The 16106-nt window shown below is 43.0% G+C and overlaps 1 protein-coding gene across 1 annotated transcript in view; it reads right to left on the bottom strand.

The window, feature by feature from the left end:
* TNKS2 (tankyrase 2) overlaps nt 1–16106 on the bottom strand; it is a gene marked incomplete in the record, with an annotated part of 1900381 nt that overhangs the window by 1408152 nt on the left and 476123 nt on the right. The window contains 2 exon segments of the mRNA XM_044056654.1: nt 12616–12682; nt 12769–12863. Of these exon segments, the coding sequence (XP_043912589.1) occupies nt 12616–12682; nt 12769–12863 (162 nt within the window).

Here is a 16106-nt window from a genome sequence, read left to right as displayed (position 1 = left end):
GGATACTACCTTAAGCATAAATGTCGGGTTTGTCCTCAGAGAAACCCTGTCTGGATAAAAAAATGATAAAAGGTTCCACGGCCATGAGTGCCTCTAGCTCTGAAACTCATCTTGCAGAAGTTATTGCTAGGAGCAGAGCTGTTTTCCAAGATAAAAACTTTATATCAGCTGTAGCGGCTGGCTCAAAAGGAGGCAGGATGAGTTTTTCCAAGACATAATTGAGGTCCCATGTAGGTATCGGTGATCTCCTTGGAGGCCTTAAGTTTTTGGCTCCTCTGAGGTACTGCCTTAACAAAGGATGAGAAAAGATTGGTGGCTCTGTATTGTAATAAGACGAAATGGCAGAGGCATGAATTTTAATTGATGAAAAAGATAGGCCTTTCTCCAGCATCTCAGTTAACTATTGCAAAATCTGAGGGATATTTGGTTCAGCTGGGTCAATTCCTTGTGTCTGGTTCCAAGCACAGAATATCTCTTCCATTTTCCAGCATAAGATTTTCTAGTGCTAGGCCTTCTGGCCTCCAAAATGACATCTATCAAAGCTTTAGTGAGAGGTGTGTTTTGTATGACTACATTATCCGCCATGCTGCCAGATTTAAGGTTTTAAGTTGGCTGTGCAGGATCTGATTGTTTTGTTGGGACAGTAGATGAGGTATTTGAGGTAAGGTCCAAGCCAGGCATTGAGACAAGCTCCTTAGGAGTGGATAACGGTACTGGCGAGGCCAGTCTGGGGCAATCAGTATCATCTTTGGCTTCTCTTGTCTGACCTTTAGGAGTACCTTGGGGAGGAGAAGTAATGGAGGGAAGGTATATACTGCTAAGTTTTTCCAGCTGAAAGATAGGGCGTCCTTGTGCAGAATCTTTTTAGTTGGTAGTTGTGAGGGGAGGCAAATTGATCTACATCCGGGCATCCCCATTTCCTTGTTGTCAAGCTGAAGACTTGTGGATCCAATTTCCACTTGTGGGGATCCATGAGGTTTCTGCTTAGTTCTTCTGCCAGAGTATTTGTCTTTCCTGGCAGGAATTTTGCATGCAGATGCACTTGGTAAGTCAATGCTGTGTCCCACAAAGTCATGGCTAATCTGCAAAGGGGGTAAGAATGAGTGCCTCCCTGCTTGTTTATATACCACATGACTGTGGTGTTGTCTGTCTTTATCAGTAGTTGTCCCGGATGAAGTAGGTCCTTGATGGCTGTCAGGGCATTCTGGACAGCTAGCATCTCTTTTTGATTGATATGTAGATGCATTTGGTTTGTGGACCATGTGCCTTGAATACATCTTCCTGCCATGTGGGCTCCCCAGGCATAATTTGATGCATCCGTTGTTAATGTCTGCCTGGCTGGGGGTAAAGTGAATGGCTGTCCTTTGTTCTGGTGACAAGCCTTTGTCCACCATCAAAACTCCTGTTGCAGGCAGGGAATGAGTGTAATCCTTGTTTCCAGGCTGTGGCAATGTTGAGTCCAAACACTTTAGGTACCAGTGAAGTTTCCTCATATGCAGTCCTGCATATGGAATTAGTAGAATGCAGGATGCCATGAAGCCCAAAGCCTGCAGAATTTTTTGTGCAGATAACTGGGCCTTTGTTGCCAACTTTTTGAAATAGGTAGTCAGTTGCCTTTGTTTGTCTGGCATGAGATAAGCCATCTGGGCAGTTGTATTTAAGCTTGACCCAGGAATATTATCTCGAGAGGGTACTAGTTTTGATTTCTTTTCGTTGACTGTGTACCCTAGGCTTGTTAAAAATCTCTTTTCAAATGCCAGATGCTGTAGTAGAATATCCTTGTTCTCTGCTTGAATGAGGCAGTCGTCCAAGTAAGGATATATTTGTATTCCTCTGTCTGCAGAATGTAATTACTGGTGCCAGGCACTTGGTAAAGACCCTGGGCGCAGTAGGTAAGCCAAAGGGCAGTGCAGAGAATTGGTAATGCATTGAGCCTGCTTTGAATCTGAGGTATCTTCTGCATATCTGTCTGATTGGGACGTGCAGGTATGCCTCTTTTAGGTCTAAAGTCACAAGCCAAGCCTTCTTGCCCAGCATGGGCAGAAGCTGCTGTAGAGTCAACATTTTGAATTTTGTTATATCCAGGTATGTGCTTAGTAAAGATAGGTCCAGTATTGATCTCCAGGTCTTGAATAAAATCCTTGTCCCTGCTCTTGCTCTGGTACTTGCTGGATGGCCCCCATTTCCACGAGGGATGAGATTTGTTTTTGTGCCTCTGCCCGTTGATTTTTTGGCAGATCTGGCCAACCGTTTGCCCTTGGCAGGGTATGAAAGTGAAACCTGTAGCCTTGTGACATTATGTCTAGGACCCATTTGTCCTGGGTTATGATGTGCCAATTTTGAGAAAAAAGTGCTAGTTTTCCCCCTAAAGGTGCTGCCAGAAGAAAAGTGCTTGGCGCAGGCAGGGGGAAGTCATTGAGACTGTTTCCTGTATGGCTGTGATTTGTCTTCTCCACTTTTGGAGGTAGAAGCACCCCATTGTTTAGACCTGTATGAACCTTGGGGCTGGGATCTGCCTCTAGGGCGTCTGGAACTGCCCCTTTGTGGCCTGACACTGGAAAGGACCAATTCTTTGTAGGCCAGTGTCTGCTAAATCTTGGAGGCTGTACCTGTAAGAAATCCTTGACCATTTGCATAGATTTTGCTTTGTCCTCCATTTTCTTTAACACTTCTTCTGCCTTAACACCAAACAAGGTGTCATGCTGTAATGAAGAATCTAATAATTTTGCTTTGACATGATCAGGCAAATTTTGTTCCTTTAACCAAGCATGCCTCCTAATGAATAAATCCTGCATTTCCTTGTTTTCTGCACATTCAGAATTTGTTAACATTTTCTGTTTAAGCAGTGACATAATATATTGCTGATATTTGAGTATATGAAACTGGCAATTTAAGGCCCTTATAGCCAAGGTAGCAGAAGTGTAAATCTTTTTTCCCCCATCTGTCTAGTGCCCTAGAATCCTTATCTGAGGGGGTAGGGTTTTTTTTTGCAGTGGAAGCCTTGATCCCTTTGGGACACAGATAGTTTCTGGGTCAGCAGTAGGGTTTTTGAAAAGGAATTTATGAGAGTCAGGAACCCTGTAGTATCTGTCCGGCTTAACAGGAGCTGGAGGTAAGGAGTCAGGGGTCAGACTAGACTCTGAAAAGACATCATCCACAATGTCCAACACAGGTGGAATATCTAGGGGCCTGTGTTGTGGTAATAAAAGTAAGTATCGGAGCTTTTTCTTAGATTGAGAAATCTTGGCTCTCCCAGTGGAAATGTTCCCTCATGGTATGCAAGGTTTCCCTGAGTAGTCCTCAGGAGGAGAGGCTGAAGGGATAGATTCTGCAGCATCAGAATCCTCATAGGGAGGAAGTGAGTATTCCTGATCAGAAGAGGAATCAGAAGAAATGGAAACCTGATCAGAAGATTCATAGTCTGTCTCTTGCCTAGGCCTTTTTTCAGGAGGGGGATGGGAACCCCTGATCAAAGTAATTAAGTCTTCAGCCATTTTGAGAGTCTGATTTTTGGGCATGGAGGCCTGTCCATGAGGCTGTTGTACTTGCTTCTTTGTCTTTAAAGGTGCTTTAGTCTTTGCCTTTGAAGCTATAGTCATTTTAATGTACAACTGAGTAGGTCTGAAAACACCCTCAGAAGCCGATGCCTGCTCAGTGGCTCCAGACCCATCTGAGGGGATAGTCTCCGAGGGTCCAGTACCTTGAGTTTCCAGCGGCCTAGTCGATTCCACATAGGAGTCAGTAGCAGCCTGAAGGCTCTACGGTAGTGGGCATCAGGGGCTGCGAAGGCACCTCAGTGAGAACTGGCGAATGGCTTAGAAGAAGCCTTGTCATCAGTTTTGGACCTCGGTTGCCTGTCCTTTCCTTTTTCTCTGCGTTTCTTATGAATTCCGGTAGTCGGATGGCTATCTGACGGCATTGTATAATTAAATATTCTGCCAAAATAGTGTAATGCAAAATCGTACCGACACTTAATAGTGTGTTGGTTAAATCTAGCACAAAACCGACAACTAGCAATGTCGTGGTCAGGGCCTAGGCAAGGAATACAGTAAGAATGAAAGTCCTTATGAGGTATTTGCTTCCCACAAGAAATACAATTATTACCTTTTTCTGACATGGGTCTGGAGCGAGAAAAAAGTTTCCCCAACGGGGTACTTAGCTTTTAATGAAGACTTCTGATCTGAAATTCGAACACGAAAATCTCAGGAGTCGGCCGACCGGCACTTGCGAACTGCTTCTGCTTCGGGCACCGCACTGCAAGAAAGACTGAAGAAAATGGCGTCGGCTGCATCTTTTATACCAGACACTCTGACGTCAGGGAGGAGGCGACGGCAACAGACGCCAGACCAGGACTTTGGAATTCAGGACGACTGAGGGCAGCCTGCCAGCAGGATAACCCAATTGTAATGACTGCAAAGTACAGTTTTGTACCTACCATAAATGTAGATGTCCGATAGGTATGCAACTGCAGTCCTGACATATGGGTTGTCCTGCCTCAGGCAGCCCTTCGGTCGGCCGGATTCCAAAGTCTGGGTCCGGCGTCGGCTGTCGCCTTTCCCGAGGCCAGAGCGCCTGGGGTATAAAAACGTCAGCCGACGCCATCTTCTTCAGTGTTTCTTGCCCCAGATGCCAGGTGCCCTCTAAGGAAGGCTAAATTTTGAAAAATAGAGAAAAATTCCAGACAAGTACAACAGCATAAAAACAAATACACCATAAAAGATTACCCCAGGTAGCTAAAATGAGGGGTAGAAACCCAAAAGTATACCACAGAGGGGTAGGTGGGAGGGAAAACCTGACTGCAGTTGCATACCTATCGGACATCTACATTTATGGTAGGTACAAAACTGTACTATGTCCTTCAAGGATGCAACTGCAGTCCTGACATATGGGTTGAATACCATAGCCAACCTGGGGGTGGTAGGCACCAAGACAAAGATGGTGTAGTTAAAATGCCCCGCAGGACTGCAGAGGCAAGCCCTGCTCTGGACCTGGAGTATAAAGGCAGGTTGTAATGTTTGGAAAATGTATGCACGGAGCTCCATGTAGCAGCTTCTAAAATGTCCTTTGTTGCCACTCCTCTTAAAAAGGCTGTGGAGGTGGCTGTAGCTCTGGTGGAATGTGGCCTGATGTCAGCTGGCACAGTTTTTCCATGAAAAGAGTAGCAGAATCGAATGCAATTTCCAATCCATTTAGAAATTGTCTGTTTGGAAATTGCTTTTCCCTGCAATCCAGCAGCAAAAGCTACAAAAAGCTGGTCAGATTTTCTGAAAGACTTTGTTCTGTCCAAGTAGTAGTGCAACTGTCCGTATATGTCCAAGGTGTGCAGAAGTCTCTCTCCTTTATTTTGAGGATTGGGAAAGAAGGTAGGCAGGTGAATAGCTTGATTCAGGGACACCCTGGATACCACCTTTGGCATGAATGACGGATTGGTTCTCAAAGAAACTCTGTCCTGGTGAAAAATGAGAAATGGTTGTATTGCCATAAGGGCCTGTAGCTCAGAGACTCTTATTGTTGAGGTTACTGCAAGAAAGAAGGCCGTCTTCCAAGACAGAAATTGCAACTCTGAAGATGCTGCTGGTTCAAAGGGAGGAAGAGTTAATTTTTCAGCATGAAGTTGAGGTCCCATGCAGGCACTGGTGGTTTCCTTGGAGAGTTGATGTTCTTTATACCTCTTAGAAACTGTCTTAGCAATGGGTGAGAAAATACAGGCGGATCAGTGTTATATTTGGCAGATATTGCTGAAGCATGTACTTTTATGGAAGAATATGAAAGGCCATTGTGGAGCATTTCAGCCAAGTATTCCAGGATCTGTGGAATGCTCATCACTGATGGGTCTTGACCCTTTTTGCTGTTCCAGAAAAGAAATCTCTTCCATTTTGCTGAGTATGTTTTTCTAGTGGAAGGTCTGCGCGCCTCCAGGATGATATCTTTTACCCTTTTGGAAAGTGTATCCTGAGTAATAGTCATGGAATCTTCCAAGCTGCCAGCTTCAATGTTTTCAAGCTGGGGTGTAGTGTCCTGTAATTGTGCTGTGTCAGAAGAAGTGGCCATTGAGGAAGGAGCCACGGATTGGTGTGTGTCAAGCTCCGTAGCAGTGGGTACCAGTGTTGTCTTGGCCAGTCTGGAGCTATCAGTATGACTTTCAGTTGCTCTGTCTTGATCTTTAGTAACACCTTGGTCATCAAAGGAAGAGGTGGGAAGGCATATAGTGTTAGGGAGTTCCAACTGAAGGAGAGGGCATCCACCTTCCATGCTTGAGGATGGTATGTCCTTGTGCAAAACTTTTTCAGATGGTGATTGAAGTGGGAGGCAAAAAGATCTATATCCGGCCTTCCCCATGCTTGAGCTATTTGTAAGAAAATGTCTGGATGCAACATCCATTCGTGTGGATCCATGATGTTTCTGCTTAGGCTGTCCGCCAGAACATTGTCCTTCCCTGGTACAAACTGGGATTGTAGCTCTATTTTCAATTTTAGGGAAATATCCCAGAGATTCATTGCCAGTCTGCAAAGAGGGTAGGAATGGGTACCTCCTTGCTTGTTTATGTACCACATAACTGTGGTATTGTCTGTCTTTATTAGTAGATGGCCCTGATGCATGAACTTTTCGAAGGCCTTAATTGCATGCATCACTGCCAGCATTTCTTTTTGGTTGATATGCAGGTGCTTTTCTTTTTGTGTCCATTGTCCTTGAATGCATCTGCCCTCCATGTGCGCCCCCCATCCATGGTCTGAGGCGTCTGTTGTTATGGTTTGACTTGTGTGAGGCTTGCTGAAAGGCAGACCTTTGTTTATCTGGCTTGCTTGAGCCCACCACAGAAATTCCTTTTGAAGGCATGGAATGAGTGGGATCAATGTTTCCAGGCTGTGGCTGTGCTGAGACCATAGACTTCTTAGGTACCATTGTAGTTTCCTCATATGCAGCCTTGCATGTGGAATCAGAAGAATGCAAGATGCCATGAAACCCAGGGCCTGCAGGATTTTCCTTGCAGTCATCTGGGTGTGTGTTGCCAATCTTCTGAAGTATTCTGGTAATTGTTTTTGTTTTTCTTTTGTCAGAAACGCCATCTGGGCGTTTGTGTCCAGTGTGGCACCCAGGAAAGGTATTTGTTGGGATGGTACGAGACTTGATTTCTGAATATTGACTGTGTATCCCAAGGCCTGCAGTAGGTGAATGACATAGTCCAAGTTTTTTAACAAGGCTTGTTGGCTGTCCGCTTGTATAAGGCAGTCGTCCAGGTAAGGGTATATTTGTATCCTCTGAAGTCTGCAATGTGCAATTACTGATGCCAGGCATTTCGTGAACACTCTGGGCGCAGTAGATAAGCCAAAGGGCAATGCTGAGAATTGATAATGCTCTGAGCCTGCAAGAAATCTGAGATATCTTCTGCAACTTTGTCTGATTGGGACATGCAGGTATGCCTCCTTGAGGTCCAGAGTTACCAGCCAAGACCCCTTGCCCAGCATGGGAAGGAGTTGCTGTAAAGTCAGCATTTTGAATTTTGGCACAATAAGGTAAGTATTCAGTGCGGACAAGTCCAGAATGGGTCTCCATTGGTTTTCCTTTCTTGGAACAAGGAACAGTCTTGAATAAAATCCTTGTCCTTGTTCTGCAGAAGGAACCTTTTCTATTGCTCTTATTTGAAGTAGGTTTGTTATTTGTTTGAGTGCCTCTGCCCTTTGATTTGGTGGCAGGTTTAGCCTGCCATGTCTTGTTGGCAGTGTATGAAAATGGAATCTGTATCCTTTGTCTATTATCTCCAGTATCCATTTGTCCTTTGTAATATTGTGCCAATTTTTTGAGAATAAAGATAATTTTCCGCCCAAAGGTGCTTCTAATTGAGCCCTGGATGGCGGAGTCAAAGTCAAGTCATTGAGATTGTCCTGGCGGAGCAGTGGAAGGTCCTGCCCCACCTCTCTGGTTCGGAGGCTGCCATTGACGTCCTCTGTAGGAGCCTCGAGTTTGCCCTCTACCTCGGCCACGTCTGTTTTTGCCTCTTTGAAATTTGTCTGTGTCAGGAAAGGACCAATGCTTAGAAGGCCAATTCCTGCTGAATCTTGGAGGCTGTACCTGGAGGAAATCTTTGACTGTTTGCATTGATTTTGCTTTTTCCTCTATTTTCTTTAAAACCTCTTGTGCAGTAGCACCAAATAGCTTATGTTTCTCTAGTGGTGCGTCCAAAAGCTTAATTTTCACATGGTCTGGCAATGTTTGTTCCTTTAACCAAGCATGTCTGCGTATGACCGCACCTGTCATTGCTGCTCTACATGAAGCTTCCAATGCATCATATCCACACTGAAGGAAATGGCTGCTAACCTGCTTAGTATTATGAACCAATTCCTGTATCCCCTTTCTATCTAATGGTTCAGGGAAGCCAGTTTCTTTTGCAAGTTATCCAACATGTATTCCTGATACTGAATCATATGAAATTGACAATTTAATGCTCGCATAGAAAGGGTGGAAGATGTATATACTTTCTTGCCCCACCTTTCTAAAGCCCTAGAATCTCTTTCCGAAGGGAGTGGGTTCTTAGCAGTAGTGGAGGAAACCCCTTTAGGCCCCTGAGAAATAGTTTCAGGGTCAGCAGAATGGCCCTTGTATAGAAATTGATGTGTGTCTGGGACCCTGTAGTACCTGTCTGGCTTGACAGGAGCCGGGGGGAGGGAGTCAGGGAAAACACTGGATTCTAAGTACACATCATCTAAAACATTTAAAACTGGAGGAATAGCTAAGGGTCTATGCTGAGGTAGCTTTAAAAAATCCCTTAACCTTTTCCTAGAATCTGAGTATTCTTGGCCTTGTCATTTGAAGTGTTCCCTCATGGAATGAAGCGTTTCCCCAAAGGAAAACTCCTCAGGAGGAGAAGCAGAGGGAATAGATTCCTCCGCATCAGAATTCTCGTAGGCCGGGAAGGCCTCCTCCTGGTAGTCTGAATGTGCAGAATCACCTGAGGCCTCATCAGAGGACTGGGAGTCTACCTGCTCAACCCTAGGCCTCTTGTCAGAAGGCGGCTGAGAGCCTCTATCTGGATGAGGCTGTGAACCCCTAATTAAAGAAATAAGGTCCTCAGCTAAACTTAAAATTTGAGAACCAGAAGTGGATCCCAGAGAAACAGATCTTGGAGGGAGAGACTTAGCCTGTTTAGCAGCCTTAGCACATGTGTAGGCCTTAATGGACATAGACACTGGAGGCCTGGCAGCCCCACGAGCTGGAGTAGTCTTATCCATTGAAATGGTGTCAGAAATATCCTGGGCTACGGTCTCAGAGGGGAGCACAGAAACCGGCACCGAGCTGGCCTCCGGTACCGAAGTAACCGGTGGAGCGGTGTCGTCGGTCTGTAGCGGTTGCGAAACCGGCTCAGAAGAGACCGAGACACTCACGGTAGGCCTAAGCATGGTGTCAGCCGAGACCGCGGATGTCGGTCCTTATCCTTCCGTTTTTTAGGTAAATGTGCTGTTGGAAGCTCCGACGGCATGATATAACAGAAATCTTCCCCAAAATAATCCTGTGCAAACTCTGACCGACGCCTAAGAGTGCGTTTATTGAAAGAGGCACAAGCTGCACAGGCCGAGACGTTGTGTTCTGGGCCTAGGCAGGGTAAGCAGTAAGAGTGGAAATCCTTATGAGGCATTTGTTTCCCACAAGTTAAACAATTATTAACTTTTTCACTTTTATCTGACATCGGCTGAGGCAAGAAAAGGTCCCCAATGGGGTACTTAGCTTTTTTGAAGACTTCAGTAGCTGAAAACACAGGAGCTGGTCGATCGGCACTTGCGAACTGCTTCTGCTTCGGGCGCCACGCAGCAAGAAAGACTGAAGAAGATGGCGTCGGCTGATGTTTTTATACCCCAGGTGCTCTGACGTCGGGGAAAAGGTGACATCAGCCGACGCCGGACCCAGACTTTGGAATCCGGTCGACCGAAGGGCTGCCTGAGGCAGGACAACCCATATGTCAGGACTGCAGTTGCATCCTTGAAGGACATCAGTGAAACACGAAGAACATCTGACATGTTTGTCTGTCTGTACTGCAATAGTTCCCAGCGGAAGAGAGTCCTGGTATGCTTGGAATGCTAAAAGCACCGCTCTCATCTCTAGGACATTAATGTGCAAATGGGCCTCGTGATGCTGCCAAGTGTCTTGGACGGTTTCCCAGTTATTGCACACCCCACCCTATCTGAGAAGAGTCTGTGGTCACTGTGGCTAGTGGCTAGGAAAGTACAAAGGGTTGACAAAGGTCCTTCTTGCAAAATTCTGTTATAAATATTTGGTGAGACATGGGTAGTTCCTGCATGGATCACTAAGTGAACAGTAGCCACTGTAGAATTCTCATGTGCAGATGTGCTCATGGGATCAGGGTTATTGCTGCTGCCATGGTTCCCAAGGTTTTCAGAACTGTCCTTGCTTGCACTTTTTTCTTGGAAAGAAGGTTTTGGATCAGACTTTGTAGAACTTGAACCCTTTCCAAAGGAAGTTTGGCCATCATTTTTGTTGTATCGATATGTGCTCCTATAAAAACGATACGTTGAGATGGCAACAACACACATTTCACCTAGCAAATATACAAGGTGCTGTCTCTCACTTTCGTTAGTAGATGCTTAGTGGTGGCGGTTAGGAGCCCGTCACCTAGGTACGGAAACACTCATAATCATAGGTGTCTCAAGTGAGCCACGATTACTGCAATACACTTGGTGTACACTCTGGGGGCTGTAGTGAAGCCTAAGGGCAGAGCTTGGAACTGATCGTGACTGGCTCCCAGCCGAAAGCGCAGATGACAAATGGATCGCCTGTCCATTCTTATGTGGTAGTACACATCCTAGAGGTCTATAGAGCACATCCAATCACCTTGTCCCAGAAATGGGAGTATAGACTGCAGTGTTACCATCCGGAACTTTGACTTTGTTATTGATTTGTTTACTTTGCAGAGATCCAGGATGGGTCTTCAGTCCCGTTTTCTTTGGGACTAAAAAGAATCTTGACTACATTCTGGATCTTATTTGGTCTGTGGGAACTGTTTGGATGACACTCTTGTCTAGCAACTTTTGTATTTCTAGAGTTGCCTGCTCCCTCTGACTGGGTGGAATGTCTGGCATGTTTTTCATGTTTGGAACGGGGAAGGAAAACGGTATAGAGTAACCTCTGAATACAATGCTTTGTACCCACTTGTCTTTTGTTATTGGTAGCCAGGCTTCTGAGCACAAAGATAAGTGGACCCTACTGCCTCCAGAGATGGACAGGCAGGCCTCCCTTCAGGAGCACTGAAAGGGCTTACCAAGGAAGGATTCCGTCTCCCTGATTTTGCAGACCCCCTGCCGCGTGGCCGGCGTCTTCCATTACTACTTCCCCCTCTGCCCCTGGGGGAAGAATCACCACGTCTGTCTTGGAAAGTTCTCTGGGATTTTCGAAACCACATTTCTCTTCCTTTTTGACCCTTTGGATAAGGTCTGGTAGTTAGGGAAAAATGGATTCCTACGGCAGAGATAGTCTTTCCTTCTTGTTCACACCTGGTTAGTGCGTCTTTGACTTTTGGCCCGAACAAAGATGAGCCATCGAAAGTGGCGTTTACAAAAGAAGATTTAAAGGACTCCACAAATCACAAGCGTATCCAGGAATTCTTCCTTAGGGCAATTCCTGAACCCGCTGCTCTGCTCCCTCCATCCTCTGCATAAGAAATGAGTCTCAAGGAGGAGCTGACCACTGAATTAAAGGTGGAGAGCTGAGAGGAAATCTTCTCTGATACCCCTTCAGCTACTGAACCTTGGTGGGTGTAGCTCCTACCTCCTTCGGGAGATCCTTCTGAAGTCTAGTAAAATGTGTCAGCTAATTCAGCGATCTAAGAACAAAAGTTGCTGACGAAAAGGTGCGTTTTCTCTATCTGTCCATCATATGAGACTCCTTGTTCAGAGGATGGACAGAAGATGATGTCTCAGAGTTCCTTCTTGGTAGCTGCCGGCACCACCATAGCATCTACTGGGACTCCTTTGATTAGAAAACTTTTGTCTGCTGGAGAGGTGATAAACTTATTTGGCCTCAGAGGAACAGGTTCCACTGAATCTGGAGATTCCCATGCCTTTCGAAAAACTAGGCCCATTAGCAAGTCGAAAAACTCCTTTTGTGGAAATAACTAGTCACAATTACAAATATCAATGATTTTTCCTCGGGATGCCACATGCTTCAGATCTCCAAAATTAACATCTAATCAACTCAACAACACTACAACGGGTTGCAGAAATAGGGCAATCAATAACTTACACCACACAGGGTACTCGAGTTCTGGAGTCACAAAGGATGAAATAAATGGACAGAGTTCTAAAAGAACTATGCAAAGACCATCATGCCTTTAACTGCAGACTAACGTTACAATTTTACTTTTGTTAAACAGGCACGTGCCCTTACAAACCCTACCATTGATTAATAATGCAAATAGCACTCCAGATAACCCTACAACAGTTTAACTAGAAATAAACACACTTACAGAAACATGCAGCCAGTACAAAGACCTGTACATGTTAAGCTCAAACCTTACCAACATTTTGCATGAATTTGTTTTAACACGAAAAATCCAGACAGCCTAGGAAATACAAATCTGAATACATAACTAATAACCATGACACTAACCTTTACTAAAAGTTCTGTAACCTCATAGTGACCATATGAGCAGGCATTGTGGAGAGGAACTAAATCCCTGTACAAAAACAATAGCAAGAGTGAGCTGTGCACGATCTGCTGTACTGTCATCAGTTTAACAATTAAATAAACAAGCAAAATTACCCTTTATCCTTGGCATGAACATCTGCACCGTGCTGAAGTAAAAGCTGCACAATTTTAACACGGTTGTACCCAGCTGCCAAATGCAATGGTGTTGACTGCAAGCAATAAAAATTAAATATTAGATATTGTACATGTAGCACTTCCGTTTCTCATCTGTGTGTGCTACATGAATTTAAAGATCCTAGCACAACAATGACTGAGAAACTTAAGTGAATTAAACTTTTCTGTATTAACTTTACACTCAACCATATGTGACAAAAATCAGGCATAAAACAAGAAGGTAAACACATACAAACTATGCTATTAAACTTCACTCAGAATAACCTGACATTAATGATTGTACTAACTATTAAAATACAAACTGCCTGACAATCTGAAAAATAAAAAAGCTCACCTGTCCCAAAAGGACTCGAGTTAAAATCTGAATTAGAAGCTTCACTAGATACTGTCCTTAGGCTGCTTACATCTTCTTTTACCAAGTTAATTATGCAATCTACTACCGGCAGCCCTTTAGACCAACATTTTAAAAGACTACACCTTACTATGCTTTACTAGCTTTTGCCTAATTTAGCAGGACGTCATTACACCCAGTTTTTAATCCCACCATAATCAAATGCTCTTTCACACACAAACTTGAAACACATGAATGGTTTCTAACTCCTCATGCTGTCTTTCATTGTTTAATTCAGATACTTTCTCCAACTTTCCAGCAGAAAATCAATTAATGATTGTAGATACCACTGTCATGATTAAGCACCCCCAGTGTGGTTATGCCCCAGCCAATGATTTGGTGTGAACAATGACAGGACCCATAGCTTTGTGGGATGTGCCATTGGAGATGGAGGTTAATATGTAAATGCAGGAAGACTCAAAAAGTAGGTGACATATTAATATCAGGATGCAAATTATGAAGAAAACTATGCAGATTATCTGCAATAATTCACTTTTTGTTCTGGAGAGATCTCTGCCATATCCAATGGCAATCTTTTGCCTGGTGATCAGGCTGCATAACCCAGCTTGCTGCATCACCTTGAAGGGTCTTTGTCTTCTCATCAACATGAGGACAACTCGCTCTTCTTTGCATCCAGGGTTGCCAAGATCAGGCAGGCCTTCCCACAAGGAACATGTACAATACCCTGTAGTAGACCCTGTACAGACACACCAGACTTCTGACATGCCGTTTCACTCTGTCTACTAAAATGATGACAGGGAAATGGTTTTGTCTATACAAGAGACATACTAAGACAAAGACATAGGGCACTCTTGGCTGGTTAAATCCTGTTTGATTCTGTGGGTCCTGATGCCTAATTACATGATCCTCCCTGAAAAGGAACTTTTACTTCCATCCTGCTTTCAGTCTTCCTGCCCAATGTCTAATCTACCGATTATAATTTTAGTGGTCTCCATTTAGCTGTATCCCTACTCCAAACTTGACTCTGCCCTTGTTAGTTTTGTGTTAAATCAAAGCAGACTACTGAGACTTCCCTCACTAGAGTAGTACATTCATTACAGAATGAGAACAACTCTTGACAATCATCTACAACATTTAAAAAACATTGTATTCTGATGAAGCAACTTCAAACTGCAGTTTAACTTCTACAATACTCAATACAGCTCACACACAGGAGTTTTGGTTGGATCACTAGGGCAAAGCCAACCATGGGGAAACCCACATCCAGGAGTAGCTTATTGCCATTACACAACAGCATTACTTAAAGAAATTATATACCATATTAAATAATGTCTTTGTATAGCAGCACTTTAGTGCTATTCCATAATTTTTCTGAGGTGGGGGAAGCCAATTGTAGTGAGTAAGTGCTCAGCATGTTTATGTATGCTGACAGATGAATTGTGGCTTTCATTTTTTTTTCCTTTAATGCATGGTTCATTGCAGCAAGTAGCCATGATACAGCTACTGGCTATTTGACATTACAGGTGCTATCCTTTTCTGTTAAAAAGAATTCTACTTAAGAGCTGCACAGCTCTCAGGTAAGAGTTTTTAACAAAGAAAGACAGTACAGTAGCTCATTTCCAAGACATTAATCGCACTGATAGTCACACTTTTTTTTGTTTTTAATCATATTGCTTAATGCAACATTTTTTTGCAGTATATGGAAGGAGAGGTAGCTTAATTTTTTAAAGTTTTTACTGGATTTTCAATTTGTAAAATAATCATATAATTTACAGTCAGAGATTTGTGAACATAATAAATTAAAATATTTCAACTAAACCTCACACACAAGAAAAAAATATTGACAGGAGTGTCCATTAACCATCAAGTCATTCAAGTTATTATACATTACATTAAATCTAAAAATGCAGCTATTTTTGCTTGTCAAGCAGATCTCTTAAGTTTTGTCCATGCATTTTAGCAACAGCTAATCCAGGTTGTTCTTAAATTAATGGTAATTATTTCCAGGTGACAGACTTCAGATGCAATACGTATGAATTCTTTGAAGGAGGGTGTAGATTTGTTCTTCCAATTCTGAGTTATAAACTTTCTTGCTATAGATCGTACATACCACAAATGCAATATTTCATTTAACACATATAGTAATAGGAGTATTAAAAAGGATTAGTGACTTAGACAAAACAAATTTATTTCCAAAAAAGCCTGTAAAGAGATTAATGTTACTCCAATAAGGTGTTAAGACAGTACAGTCAAAAAGCACGTGTTGCCAATCCGCTTTAAGTTCTTGTTTACATCTCCAGCAAACTTGTTTCTGCTTGAACATTAATTCAATTTTATGTGGTGTGAAGAAAGATCTATGCAAAAATTTCAAAGTAAAGAGATTCCATCTCAGAGATGAAGTTTTATGATTAGAAGTTATTAGAATTATTTTTTTATCTTCTTCACTTGGAGGTCTATTATTATTAATTTTGGTAAAAAGTTCTAATTCTCACTGCAACTTTCTGTTTCTCTCCTTACAACTCTAAATAATTTAGATAAGAGACCCTGTCACAATGTGTTTTGTTGCATTAAGACTATTAGATATTCAATTAATTTTGGGATATGATCTCTTATCTTTGGCTGCATTAACTTAAGTTATCCTTGTACATGTCTGCAGGACTGTACATCTAGTCACATCTTTACCTTAATTATATTTGTTCTTAATATAATCAATAGAATGGAGGTTTTCATCTTTCATTAATTGAAACCAATACAGCAGCTTGTTCTCTTTAAATGTGATAACTGTTTCTAACTTTGAGGTGGAGATGTTATTTTGGGTATATGCCACAGGAAATGCAAGAAAAATCCATGCTTTATATGCTAGGTTTCTATATATATATATATTTTAAAAAGTGTTTAATACAGAAAAAATGAAATAGGAGTTGCT

Source organism: Protopterus annectens, chromosome 14.part0 (assembly GCF_019279795.1).
Source record: "Protopterus annectens isolate FY-2018-M chromosome 14.part0, PAN1.0, whole genome shotgun sequence".
In the NCBI taxonomy this organism is placed as follows: Eukaryota; Metazoa; Chordata; order Ceratodontiformes; family Protopteridae; genus Protopterus; species Protopterus annectens.
Note: the sequence above shows the minus strand (reverse complement) of the source record. Positions and strands in the feature narration are given on the sequence as shown.